General features: G+C 42.8%; 1 protein-coding gene across 1 annotated transcript in view; it reads right to left on the reverse strand.

The window, feature by feature from the left end:
- PPP2R2B (protein phosphatase 2 regulatory subunit Bbeta) overlaps positions 1-2,492 on the reverse strand; it is a 369,973-nt gene extending 367,481 nt beyond the window's left edge. The window contains exon 1 of the mRNA XM_045551136.1: positions 2,196-2,492. Coding sequence (XP_045407092.1) covers positions 2,196-2,274 — 79 coding nt within the window. The 5' untranslated portion in view covers positions 2,275-2,492. The remainder of the gene's footprint in view (positions 1-2,195) is intronic.
- Between the last annotated feature and the right edge of the window lie 10,644 nt (positions 2,493-13,136).

The following is a 13,136-nucleotide window of genomic DNA, read 5'->3' on the forward strand; positions in this document are numbered from 1 at the left end:
ACTTTTTCAATTAAATAAAATGTGAAGTTCACAGCCATAATTTTTCCAGAATAGACTACAGGGAGACATGATGGCGAACCACATAAACACACAAATACACAAAACACAAACTCAGGTTCATTCTGACGTGTTTTTCTTCTCGGACAATTTTAAATAAGCGTAACGAGTTTTTGGTGACAGTCATATGTTTGAGGAAACCACCCATTGCTCAAGATGATATAATAAAGAAAACTTAAATGTCTAAGAAAACACATGGGCAAGGGACTCAAAAACAGACAGCACCTATTATGTGCTGAGCTTTAGGAAGAACTTTATTTAATTAACACATTTAATTCTCAACATCCATAGGAGTAGGTCTTTTTATTTCCATGTTATCAGTAAGATCGGGTATAGATCGGTTAAGGGACTTGGAGTGCTTGCTTGGTATCTAACTCACGCCTTTTCCATTATGCCCTGGGGCCTGCTCCATTATATTAATGTTGGACAGATGCTATTCTCCTGACACATTGTCTGTATTAGGTTTACAACAAATTTAAATACATGTCTCCCCAGCGCCATCCCTAAACCTGGTGATAATGGGTGAAGCAGAAATTATTTTGACCTGAGCAAAATGGGGTTTTCATTTTGATGGAATAAATCAGTTAAATTTGATTTAAAAAACAGTTTAAAAATTTCTTGTGGTAGTGCAGTTTTTGTCTATATGATATAAGATATTTAGTTTGATTAATACACAAAACAGCAATGAATGGACCAAGTGTTTAGATTCTCAAAGTCTCAACTGGGAGGAAAGGAGAGAGGGACCAGTCAGAAATACAAAAGTCATCTGGGCTGCATCCTATAGGATCTTGCTATTTGGAAAGTTCCCCTGGAGACTTCAGTCCACGCCACCCTTCCATCCTTCCTCTCCCCTCAACATATACAGACATTGCTAGGTTTCTCTCCATGGGAAAGAAAAGATTTCTCAATGGGTCATTTCCTTTAGCCACTAATACATTTTCAAGGGAAATATACAATTGTATAAAATCTATGAGTTACCAATGTCTATGAAAAATACCATCCTCAGTTTCAATTCAAGGGTGACCCCAAATGTCTACTCCCTTTTTCTGGGGGTACTAATTGAGAATCATCTTATAGTATCATATATGCTTCTCATTTTATATGCACAACTCCCAATCCCAGGCTCCTACTCTGAGGATGAGAAGCGAGCGTGGGTTTTCAGAACAGGCTGGTCACTGGCTCGGTTCTAGGACGGTGTGGCTGGACCTGAGGTAGCGTCAGAGCACCTCACCACCCTCAGCCCTCTTCAATGAAATACCGTTTGTAGGACAATCCTTAAAGCTGAAAAATGTCCAGCCAGTTGCTTTTCTTGAAATTGCTCTTTTTCTAGGATGTGTCAAATCTAAGGAAACAGGCAAATCACATACAGAAGGTGCACAACCAGCTTCTGACTACAGAAATGTTGACTCCTGCAGTGCTTAGTTGAAGCGGAATTACCAAAATGTTTACAAGGCACACACACATGTATGCATATCGTGCTAGGCTAGAAGGCAGCAGAGGAGGTCCCCAAAAGGAACAGGAACTGGGAAATGTGTCCACGGCTCAGCTCACCCTCTCTTTAAAGCATTAACTTAGGACCCCCGCACGCCACATTTCCTGCAAGTGCTGAAAGTCAGCTGTGTTCTTACTGCTCTCTAACCCAAGTGCAGACTCCAAGTGAACCAATCCAACAATCAACACTCCACAGCGCTGTACTAAGCTAATTCTATTTTGCTAATTGCTTTCTTGGGCATGCACCAAGTTATTAAACAGACAGTGACAAAACAGAGAGCTCAGATAGATGCATGTAGCAGCACCTACTGAAAAATTGTTTTCTTGACGTTAGTTCCAATGACTTGTTTGCATGTGAAATGAAACAAGGGAAATTGGCAAAAACATTTCTGAATTATTTCCTAATCAGCTGTGTCAGCTCTGAGATTACCTTTGCAACATGATCGTGCTTTTCAGAAAATATTTCCCTTTCGTTGTACGAGACAGACTGATTTTAAAAGCAGATCTAAGTCTGTCAGATACGAGCTTTTGCCAGGAACGACAGTCTTCTAGTAGCTACAGAGACCAGCATCAGCAGAACCTGCGGGAAGTCAGACACCAGCCCACTTTTCCCACCCACCCAGACACTCTCCCTCTCTGGTCTGTACCTTCCGTGTGGCAACTGGAAGAGAGGATGGTGTTCGGAGGTCTGAAGATGTAAGGCAGGTAACGAGAGAAGCATTTCATCTTCCAAATAAAAAATAAAAATCTAAATAAAAAACCAGTCTCCCGAATCCATCAGGATTCTCTCGGCCTTTAAAGCTGGCTACATCACCAATATGTTTATGTAGGTCCTCTCCCAGATCTGCAAAGCTGGGGAGCCCGAGGAAGAACTGGAGATGGGTCCCATTTTGCCATCAGCGCCAGGAAGCACTGCCTTACATTTCTGCATGCAGCTCAAACTCAGAAGCCCCCAAGCAAGCCGGGATATAGCCTCTTCATTGGCTGAAGCTCCTCCGAGCAGGATTTGCTGAGTAAGTCAGTCCTGCCTGTAAACACACGCTGAAACGCTCTGCCTGAAACCTCTACCTTTTCCCATGTGGTCAGTTTCTCTTTTAGCAAGAGAAATCCAGCAGGATATGGGAGTACTGAGGATAAGTGACCATCTCTTATTTAGCTCCAAGATCAGATGAAACAAAGACAGCACAGTGTTCCGCCCTGGAGAGAGACGGCTGTGAAAAGGAGCCACCCGTAATGCCATGGGTCTCAGGAATATTAAAGTACAGTGCAATGAAATGGGTCTCTGTCCTTGCTCAATCTAGATTTAGTTCTATTTTTTTTTAATACGAAAGCCCAAACAATAGGACCATTTATCATTTAGGTGAAGCTGAAAGCTGGGTTGGATGGTTGGTGACAGAGGGCTAACACAGACAGATTCTGTGCTCCATGACAGCTTGTTTTTTTCCTTGCCAGCTCTAACAGTGAAGCAATAACTTACTTTTGAGTTACCCACTCTCCAAATATAAAGCCACAGCGCAAGAATAGAGACTACACCCGAGGGAACTGACCCTGCACCAACCCGGGAACCCTGACGGCATACAAAAACATGGAAAAAGTAAGTAGATCCAAGGACGACACAACTTTACCAAAACTCTCACTGAGATTTCACATGAGAGAGAGACAGAGAGAGAGAGAGAGAGAGAGAGAGAGAGATTGAGATTATTAAAGGACATGACCAGTCACCAGATACAAGTAATTTGGGATGGGGGATCGGTGTGGTTCTGACCCATGAAATAATAGTGATTTTGGAAAGCTTGTCACTGGAAGGCAAGCGAGCACAGGGCTTCGGTTTGGGATTAATACGTTCTGTCAAAGACACTATTGTGTATGATAAGGAGAAAGAGGCGAATGTCCTCCGTGCTGCATTCAGAGCCACAAGGAACTAATTTAAATGTCTGTAAGAGAAATACAATATTTCCCTGAGTGGGTTTTTTAAAAATACAATTTAAAATAAAAATGTGCCTTGAAAATCCGATGGAATAATTTTTAAGCCTTTATGGGCTCTCTTCTTCGCACAGATATTTGACTTTAGTGTTGGACTCATGTGCTGGTCCGCTCGGGAGAGAAAAGACACAAAGCAATTGTCATGCCAGGCTGGGCCATGATGATGTAAATCAGCCCTGCCACCAGTACGCTACCTCTCTGACTTTGGGACTGTTGTGACATGATGACAAACTGCTGGCAGAGCCAGGCCATTTAGTGCTGGATAGTCATATAACCACCTTTGACCCAGGGACTCAGCGCGGCAGGGCCTTCCGAAGCAAGGTGCTGTTTAAACAATGTCGAAGTGGCCTGGTTTGTTCGTCTGGGTAACGGCAAGGTCAGGACAGAATTGCATGTCCAGAGGTGTCTTCCCGAGAGACACTTCGCATCTAACCTCTGGTCAGCAGTGAGGCAGAGCAGGAGTGTGCGCTTTGGGGTCCATCTGGCCCGAAAAGTTTGGATCCCAGTGCATTCACCTGCGGTTAGGGAGACGTGAACAAAACTTTAACACCTGTGAGCTTCAATTTCCCCATCTATAAAATGGGTTTTGTAGACAGAGAAACAAGATTTTCCTCATATATTCTTGAAAGACACGAGACAATAAGCATAAAATATCTGGTCACATTGTTGGCACTTGACAAACTACCAGTGTTGCTACCAGCTGTCGGCCTTCTCTGGGTTTCTACGGCCGTACACCAACCTGACAGCAGCCGAAGACGGGGTGTGGCCAAGAAGAGTGACGGCAGTTACACAGCCAGGGTTTAATCCTGCCCTTGACATTCACTTCCTGTGTGATCTCGGGCAACTTACTTAACATCTCTAAGCCTCATTACATGTCTAATAGGAATAATGGTTGAATCTCAAACAATATTGTTGAGGACAAAACAAGATGATTCACATAAAGGGTTTAATACAGAGTCTAGCATATTGTAAGTGCTTCACAGGTTTAATTACTGTTGTCTGTAACAGTGGTATCAGCCCTTAATCACAGTATATCACCGTGTTTACTTACCTATTTACCTAAACAATGAAATTGCAAACTTCTTGAGGGAGAGATCTATGTCCCATTCATTTCTATATTCCTACTGCCTAGCCCAGTGCCTGGCACAAAGTAGGTAGTAAATATTAATTAAATGAATGAATACATGGATATATCAATATATACAGGTGAAAGCTTCTGGAAGATATTTTTACAATATAATTATTTTGTGAAGGTCCTTCACAGCATGAATGAAGTAGATGTGAGCATATCATATGCTGGCATAGATCATTCAAACAAAGGCGTTATGGAATTCATGAGTAGAAATGCTTCAACTTTAGTGCCCGAGTCCCAAACGGGCCACTCAAAACCAACCAGGACCTCTTGACCTCAATTGCAAATGTTTTCTCCCATCCAAATTTAAAACAACGGGCTCTAAGTCAGAATGGGAAAGGGGCAGAAAGAAAAAATTTGTAATTTTCTCAGCCAGGGGAATCTGATGCAGGTAGCTCGCACTGCACCATTCGAACTGCTCGAGTATGCCTTCCGTTCTTGTTTTCCTCTTTGATTCTCTCAACAACCCCATTTTACAGAAGAGAAAACAGGCTGAGGGGAGACAATTTATCCAAAGGAGACCCAGCGTTTCTGCGCTGGAATCACCAGATGAGCTTGCAAAGAATGCAGATTTCACCGCCCCTAAGCCAATTGATTCAGAATCTCTGGGGATAACAAGATTCTTTCTTTAAAGTTTGAGAACCTCTGGACTAAGGAGTTTAATTTCACACTTTGGCTTGGCAGGTCTGGGTAACAGAAAGTTTTCCAAATACGATTGTCCTAAATCATGTACCTCACCATTTTTATCCAACCATTTGTTGCCCCCCTGTTGATATATATCAGGCATTAGGCTTAGTGATGGAGACACAGGATGTAAGATCTTACCCATGCTCTAAAGGACTGCATATTCCAGAAAAAAAAGAGAGAGATGAATAAACTACTTTAATACAGCTTCATATGGGCTACGACAGCAGGAAGAGGGTCTGAAAAGATTCATTGGGATCATAAAGCCCCAAAAGGTCAATGTTAAGGGATCTGTACATTTGCATTAAGCATTATTTACAAAAAGCTCCTGTTCAAAGCAATTATCTTAGTGGGAGGCATAAGGAGTGAAGAGTTGGCAGTCATTAATTCCACAAGTGGAATTAGTCTCTGGTACACCTAATGCCATCGCAGATAAGAGCAGGGTCACCAGGAGAGGAGCCGTGTATAAGGAGAGGAGATGCTCCAAGGCCATGGCAGAGGTGCCTGGAGGGCGGGCCCAGGAGCAGAAGGAGGGCTGTGAAAGGGAAACTAGAAGCCTAGGAGGAAGGAAAGAAAAAGGTGACCCATTTTAGATGCCATGTGAGAAGGTCCCTGGAGTCTGGCAGAGTCCCGAGATAAGAAATTCCCCTAGATGATTTCCACATGTCAGGTTCTGATATCAAACAGCAAAAAAAAAAAAAAAAAAAAGCAATTAATTAGGAGTTTCTTGAGCACTCTGCCACAGACCAAAGTGCTCCAAGCTTTTCTTTAGACTGACCTCCTGGGAGATCAGGAGCAATCGCTTCTGCCCTGCACGGTCCAGCTGGAGCCCTGCCTTGGGGCTAGTGGACTTGGGGCCTCCCAACGGCCTGTCTGTCTGGTGCCATTTCTGTTGCCTACTCTCATTGAAGCCCAGGTTTTATGGGAAAGTCACCCTGATAATTCTTTTAGCATGTTTTTTACAACATCCTTTGGGGGAAGATTTATCATTAGTTTTTATTTTGCTTAGAAGGAAACTAAATCCCAGGGGGGAAAGATAACTTATTTAAGATCAATCAGGATGAGCCTGCCCAGGTTTTCACTTTCAAGGCAAAGCCAAGCAAATTCCTATTCATTTTTTCAAATCTCAAATAAAAATGCCACATCTCCAGGGGAAGGTTTCTTAAGGCTTCTGACTGGGTCAAATCCCCCTGCTACAGACTCTCAGATGCCATCCTCCCCTTCCAAAACACTCATTTGTTATGAACATATTTATTGAGCATCTACTTATGCCAGCCACTGTGCATGGTGCTAAGGAATCAATAGTAAAACAGGACAGATAAAATACCTACTCTGTTCTTCGGGTATAATAATTATTTCTAACATATATGGCTGTGGTGAGGATTAAATGAGATATTTCAATAAAGTGCTTAGAATTTTACCTGGCAGGACAGATACGCTATTCACTTACTTTAATATAAATTGCTGTTTAGTATCTGACACCCTGGCCAGACTCTAAGTTGCAGGAGGGTAGAAATTTGACTTTTCTCTGCTGAATCCTGGGTTTAAAGTTTGCTGCCTGGAGCATAAATCGATAAATTTGTGGATTGAATCCAGTTGAACTGAATAAGGACATTCTGACAATTTCCATCACACTTCCCACACCTTCTAGCCTATGTGTGAAATTCACAGCTAGGTAGTAGATTCTGATCTGGAAGAAAGAGAACTCTCTTTGTGGTTAGGTCATTCATCCAGTCATTTATACAATATGATCTTTTTAGCAGCTATTAAATGCTGGACACTCTTCTAGGTGTTGGAGATACAGCAATAAATAATATACTGAAGTTTAGTTCATTATGTTTATATTCTTGAAGAGGGAGTTAGATAATAAACACATAAACGTTATATCAATAAGGTTATTTCAGCTGGTGAAAAGTAGAATGAAGAAAATAAAATGGGGCATGGGGTAGAGACTAACCGCTTTGCTCAGATATGCAGGGAAGGCTGCTTGGAGGAGGTGACATTTGAGCTGAGGCTGAAAGACAAGCTGCTGGCCAAGGAATGGGTTTGGCCCTCTCATCTGCCCTGCTACAGCCTGCAATTTACCCTCACAGCAATTCCCTCTTTTAACTTAATTAACTGCTTAATTATTTTTAAAATAACAATTTAAGGTTGGTTTCACTGCTTTAATATAAGGTCTGTGGGGGCACAGATTGTGTTGTCTTGTTTGCCTGTTGCAACCCCCAGACCTAACAGAGCAGTCAGGAGCGACTTGATTCACATATTTGACTGGCAGTCTGGACGGCTTTCTCAGCCAGCTTTCTTGGCACATGAATAAAACAAGCAAGAGGTGGGCAGCCGCAGATAAGACCGAGCAGGACTCTGAATATGGCAAGCAGCTCTATTTAGAGCAGACACCACCATGCAGCAAGGGAAGAAACAAAACCAGAGGGTAACAAGCGAAGATTTGGGCTCTCATTGAAAAGACTATAGAAGTAAAAGTATAATAAAGCCAAGAATATTTTCCACCAAATTTTACATACTCTCATAGTACCTATGAAAAGTAGAAAAATAACATGTCCTAATTTATAAGAAGAAGTCAGAGCAAGTAGGCAATATGATTTTTTTTTAAATTCTGAGTTATGGAACTATGACTTGATTTGAATAGATGATGATAATACAGTCCATTCACCAGAAGGATGTTTTGGTCAACGATGGGCTGCAAATGTAACAGTGGTCCCATAAGAGTATAATACCATATTTTTACTGTCCCTTTTCTATGTCTAGATACACAGACACTTCCCCTTGTGTTACAGCTGCCTACAGCATTCAGGACAGTAACATGTGTACAGGTTTGTAGCCCAGGGGCAATGGGCTGTACCATATAGCCTAGGTGTGCAGTAGGCTACACCATCTAGGCTTGTGCAAGAAAGTGCACTCTAGGATGTTCACACATGGTGAAATCCCCTAACGATGCATTGCTCGAATGTATCCCTGTCGTTAACTGAGTGACACATGACTGTGGTAGTAGTAAGAGCAACCACCAAATTTGAGTTCATTGGAATTCTTACTAGGGTGCAGTCACTCTGCTAAGCACTATACCTAGAATACCTCATTTAACCCTCTTGGAAAATCTATCATATTAATAAAGTAAACATCATTATTTCATGTGCTTATAGATGAGGAACTTTACACAGCAAGGTTAAATAAATTGGCAACTGCAAGCAAGTGGAGAAGCTAAGATTCCAGTGCAGGCTGTCCATTCACTCCTTCCCCCAGGCTCCCTGGGTTGATCTTAACCTCGTCTCCCTGTGGTCTAGTGTAGGACCGAGCACCAAGAATTTGACTAAACTTCTGTATCTACTTATACGGAACTTGCAGGCATTTGATTAGGGCTGGACACATTGCTGGGAAGAGCATTCTGGTAGGAGGTAGCAATAAGAGCAATAGTTCGACTAAAACAGCTCAGGTTCACTCTTTCCCCTATTTACTATAAATTAATACAATTATAAGACATATTTTAAATATATAAAGCAGATTCCAACTACTGTTTTTGGGCTATACACTAATTAGCTCTCATTTGGAAATAGTAGACTTCAACCCCCCTTAACCAGACAGGACAAAAAAATAGCCCAATTATGCAGTGTGGTTATGCCCGAAAGCCTTCATAAGAAGAAAACATTCCAAAGTAAACCCAGACTGTGCTTCCTGTTCCTCAAAAGGAATTGTCCTGTCTACTGCCTCTCAGAAGGAAGGGTTTTAATTAAACCATGAACATTATGCAAAGGAATCAATGTGCTTATATAATAACAACAGTTTTTAAGGATTTCTCTGACTGTGATATTAATATCTATTTTGGCCCTAGAGCATTTCCCAGGATGAGGCAGCATATTGAGAATGTCAGAGGATCTTAAAGCAACCCAGCACATGAACCCAGGTGGCAAGATCTTTTCTGACCTGTACCTTACCCCTTAGAGATACAGAAAAGGGATGTGAGTGATCGGGTTTAATGTCTTTTCTAGAAAACACTTTTAACCCAATATTCCCCTTGATTCTGAGAGGCCATCACAGTAAATCTTTTAGGAGGTAGCCGTGGAGAAAATGTTCTACCTGTTGTTCTTGAGGTGAGGAGCAAGACTTGCTCATTCCGCAAAGACCTTCCCCCGGGAATGTCGCCCTGCACGCAGCGGCCTGCAGAAGAATTTTCTAATTCAAACTTCATGTCCTTAAATAGGGTCTGAATGCCACAGTCCCTCCACAGCTGGGCTGCATCTGGAGAGATGGACACACTTATGTTCTCCGCTGTCGTTTCAGTCTATGAGCTTTGCTTTACAGCAGGGTTTCTCAACATCAGCGCTGCTGACATTCTGGGTCAGGTAATTGTGTAGGGGAGGGAGGCGTGCTGTGCGTTGTGAGATGTTGAATAGTGTTGCTGTCCTCAACATAATAGATGCCAATAGCACGCCTGCCTCTCACTCCAGCCACGACCATTAAAAATGTTTCCTGACATTGGTAAATATCCCCTGGGGGACAGAATTACCCTCCCACACCCCAGATTAAGAGTCACTGCTTCACAGCAATATGGCCTCGGAGACCTGGGCTGTGATAATGGCCATGTGATTTGCACATAAGGCAGCAGAAAAGAGACCTAAGACCTGACTGTAATTCTTCATATCTTAGTTTCCTCACCTCACTCTCCCACAGGTCTGGTATATAAATCCTATGAAACAATATTTGTAGAAGTGATTTGAAAATTTAAAAATATAAGGTCGTTGCCCTTTGGTCTAACTGGGCTCTTTAGGCAACCGCGGATAGCGGCCCATTGAAAAATGGCAGCTATATTCTGCCGTAAATCATTTGAACTTGAAGGAGTTCCGTCAACCAAGTATACTGACAAGGAATTGAACTTAGCAGTAAGAAAGGTCACTCTTGCCACCAGAATGAATTTTCTTAGTCTCCTGCATATTGGTCTTTCTTGCTGATTGGAAAGTTGGTATTCTTTCATTCATTCATTCAACCATGCATTTATGCAATAAATATTTGTTCCACACTGCTGTGTGGCAGGCACTGTGCTGGGCACTGGGGAATGCTTACAGAGCTCACAGCTGTGCAAGAGCATGTAGTTGTACAGACACGTTAGATCTGGCCCTGTCTTCACACAGAGTGTGATTTAGTAGAGGAAATATACAAGGAGCAAGAAAATTATAGTGCATTGGAAAGTGCATGCTGGAAAATATCCAGGACCTCCTAGAAGGGCCACCAAGCTCAGAGTTCAGGATTAGAGAAGACTTACTAGGGAAAATGAAACCAAAGCTGAGGTCTGAGTGATGAATAGGGGGTTGCCAGAGAATGGGGGGGTAAAAAACATTTCTGGCGAAGGTGACAGAATGTGTGTAGTGCTGGAGGGGAGGGAATGTGGCATTAAGGTCGTGTGGAGCAGAGGGCATGGGGAGAATGGTGAGAGAGGCTGGGAGTATCCTAAGAAGAATGAAACCTGTTGAAGGTTTCAGGGAGGCCAGGGACATGTTTGTACACTGGAGATACCATTTGAGAAACAGTGTGAAGAACAGACTGAAGGGGGTCAGGACAAGAAGAGCGTGGGAGAAAGCCCAGGAGGCTGCTCCAACATGCAGAGAAGAGAAGGTGGCGTCCAGCCCAGGACAGTGGCAATGGAGTTGGAGAGAGAGATCTGAGAGGTTGATCCATTTAGGAGGAAGAATGACACGTGACTCAGTGATAGAGTACGTGAGTGTGTGTGTTCAGGGAAGTTAGAAAGCCAGAGCCAAGGAGGACCCTCGGGTTTTGGGGTGGGCTTTGGTGGGAGTGCCTGGAGTGGGCCACAGCCATCTCGACGAGTCACAAAACAGGAAGAACGTTTGTCCCTGAGCTAAGTGCCAACAAGCATTATCTCATTTAAATCTTGCAACTCCCTGTGAGATAGGATCTATCATTCCCGGGACATCGAGGCTCGGGATAACTCGTTCAAGGACGCACGGCTGGTCATGACAGAGCCCAGATTCAATGGCAGCAGCCTGACTCCAGAGCCCACTCTCTTAACCACCACACATAAATATTGTTAATTCACTTGAGTGTTTACCTTCCAGGTTTAAATCATAGGTCTTCCAGTGACTAATGATAGTTTTGGAAGAAACATTCAATTTCAATTCCCTCCCAGCCAAAGTCTGGGTGTTAGAATACACCCTCGCCAGGGCTGGCAGAGTAAGTTAGTGCTAATACTAATGAGAGAGCAAGCATTTATTGAGTGCTGATTGTATTCCAGGCTCTGTTGTAATTACTTTACATACGTTAGCTAATTGAATCCTCACAAGGGCCCTTGAAGTAGCTTCAATTATTGTTCCTCTGTTATAGAGGGGGAAACTGAGGCACAGAGAGATTAAATGCCACAGCTGGGATGCAGACCTGGGTGAGCATTTTTGGAGTCTGTGCTCTTCACTGCTGTGTCATGCTGCTTCTGCCAAGAAGTAAGATCTTAGAAAGTGCCTGACACACCAAGAGCCCAGCACCTGGCATGTTGGACGTGCTGAGAGCTGGCTATCATTTTAATTCAGTGTTGTTTATTAAGTTTCCAATAAGTACCAGGCACTGTATTAGGCAAACAAGATGGACATGGCTCCTGTCCTAATGCCTCTCTTGGACTTCTGGAAAGCCATTTCTAGCCATGAATTTTTATTTTTTCTATCATCAAGCCTCCCTGTCCGTGAGAAGTCGGGAAGTGTCAGTGGTTTACGAAGAATGCTTCAGAGGCGGCCAGGGGGCTGGGCTTCACCTGGAGCCAAATACACAGCGCTGAGCTGCTCTGCAGATGTGATTAGCCTGGGTGTCGGCCAAGAGACCACACCAAGGCCCTGGAGGGCCGCTGCCTCCCGCCTTTCATCCGTGCATCTAATCACCATGCGGATGAAATAAAACAACTAGCTGATACAATGCAGTCGGAAAATTCTAACATTCACTTTGTGGCCAGGAGGTTTTAATTTTTTAACTGACAGAAACTTGTATGTATTTATGGTATACAACATGATGTTTTGAAATTTGCATACATTGTGGAATGGCTAAATCAAGCTAATCAACAGATGAATTACCTTATGTATCATTTATTTGTGGTGAGAACAGTTAAAATCTACTTGTTAGCAATTTTCAAGTACACAATACATTGATTGTTATTAACTGTAGTCACTGTGTTGCACAATAGACCTCTTGAACTTACCTCTCCTATCTAACTGAACTTTGTATCCTTTGACCAACATCTCCCTGACCTCTCCCCTCCCGGACCCTGGTAACTATTAATGCCACTCTATTTGGTGCTCCTATGAGCAAAGGCTTTGTTAAGGCTGAAAAATATTCCATTTTTTTAATTGGAAAGGATATCAGAGAGCTAATGTAACCCTATAATGTCACAGAAGAACCTGAGTGGCAGAAACACTATGTGGTAATGTGGAAGAGTAAACTTGCAACTTTGGTTTTATCCCTTTCCTTTCTACACCCTAGCTCCTCCACCCATAAGGCGGGGAGATTAGAAATGATCTTCCAGTTTCCTTCAAACGCCAATATGCCATGAATCTAAGTGTTTAAATCACACAGTTACCTATTTGCTCATTAACATCATGTGGGAAGATCATAGTTAGATTAGGCATAAGAGGTGCTAATTAATTGTTCGTGTTTGTCGAGGAGACAGTAACAACTAGCTATCTGGCCTTTTCTTTCAACTTCTTCGGCATTAGGTGGGTAGAACCAGAGCCTAGAATCCTCTGCAGATGTTTACTGCTCTTCCCAAAGATGAGGCTGATCTTTG

The sequence above is a fragment of the Lemur catta genome, chromosome 5 (genome assembly GCF_020740605.2).
Source record: "Lemur catta isolate mLemCat1 chromosome 5, mLemCat1.pri, whole genome shotgun sequence".
Taxonomy (NCBI): Eukaryota; Metazoa; Chordata; class Mammalia; order Primates; family Lemuridae; genus Lemur; species Lemur catta.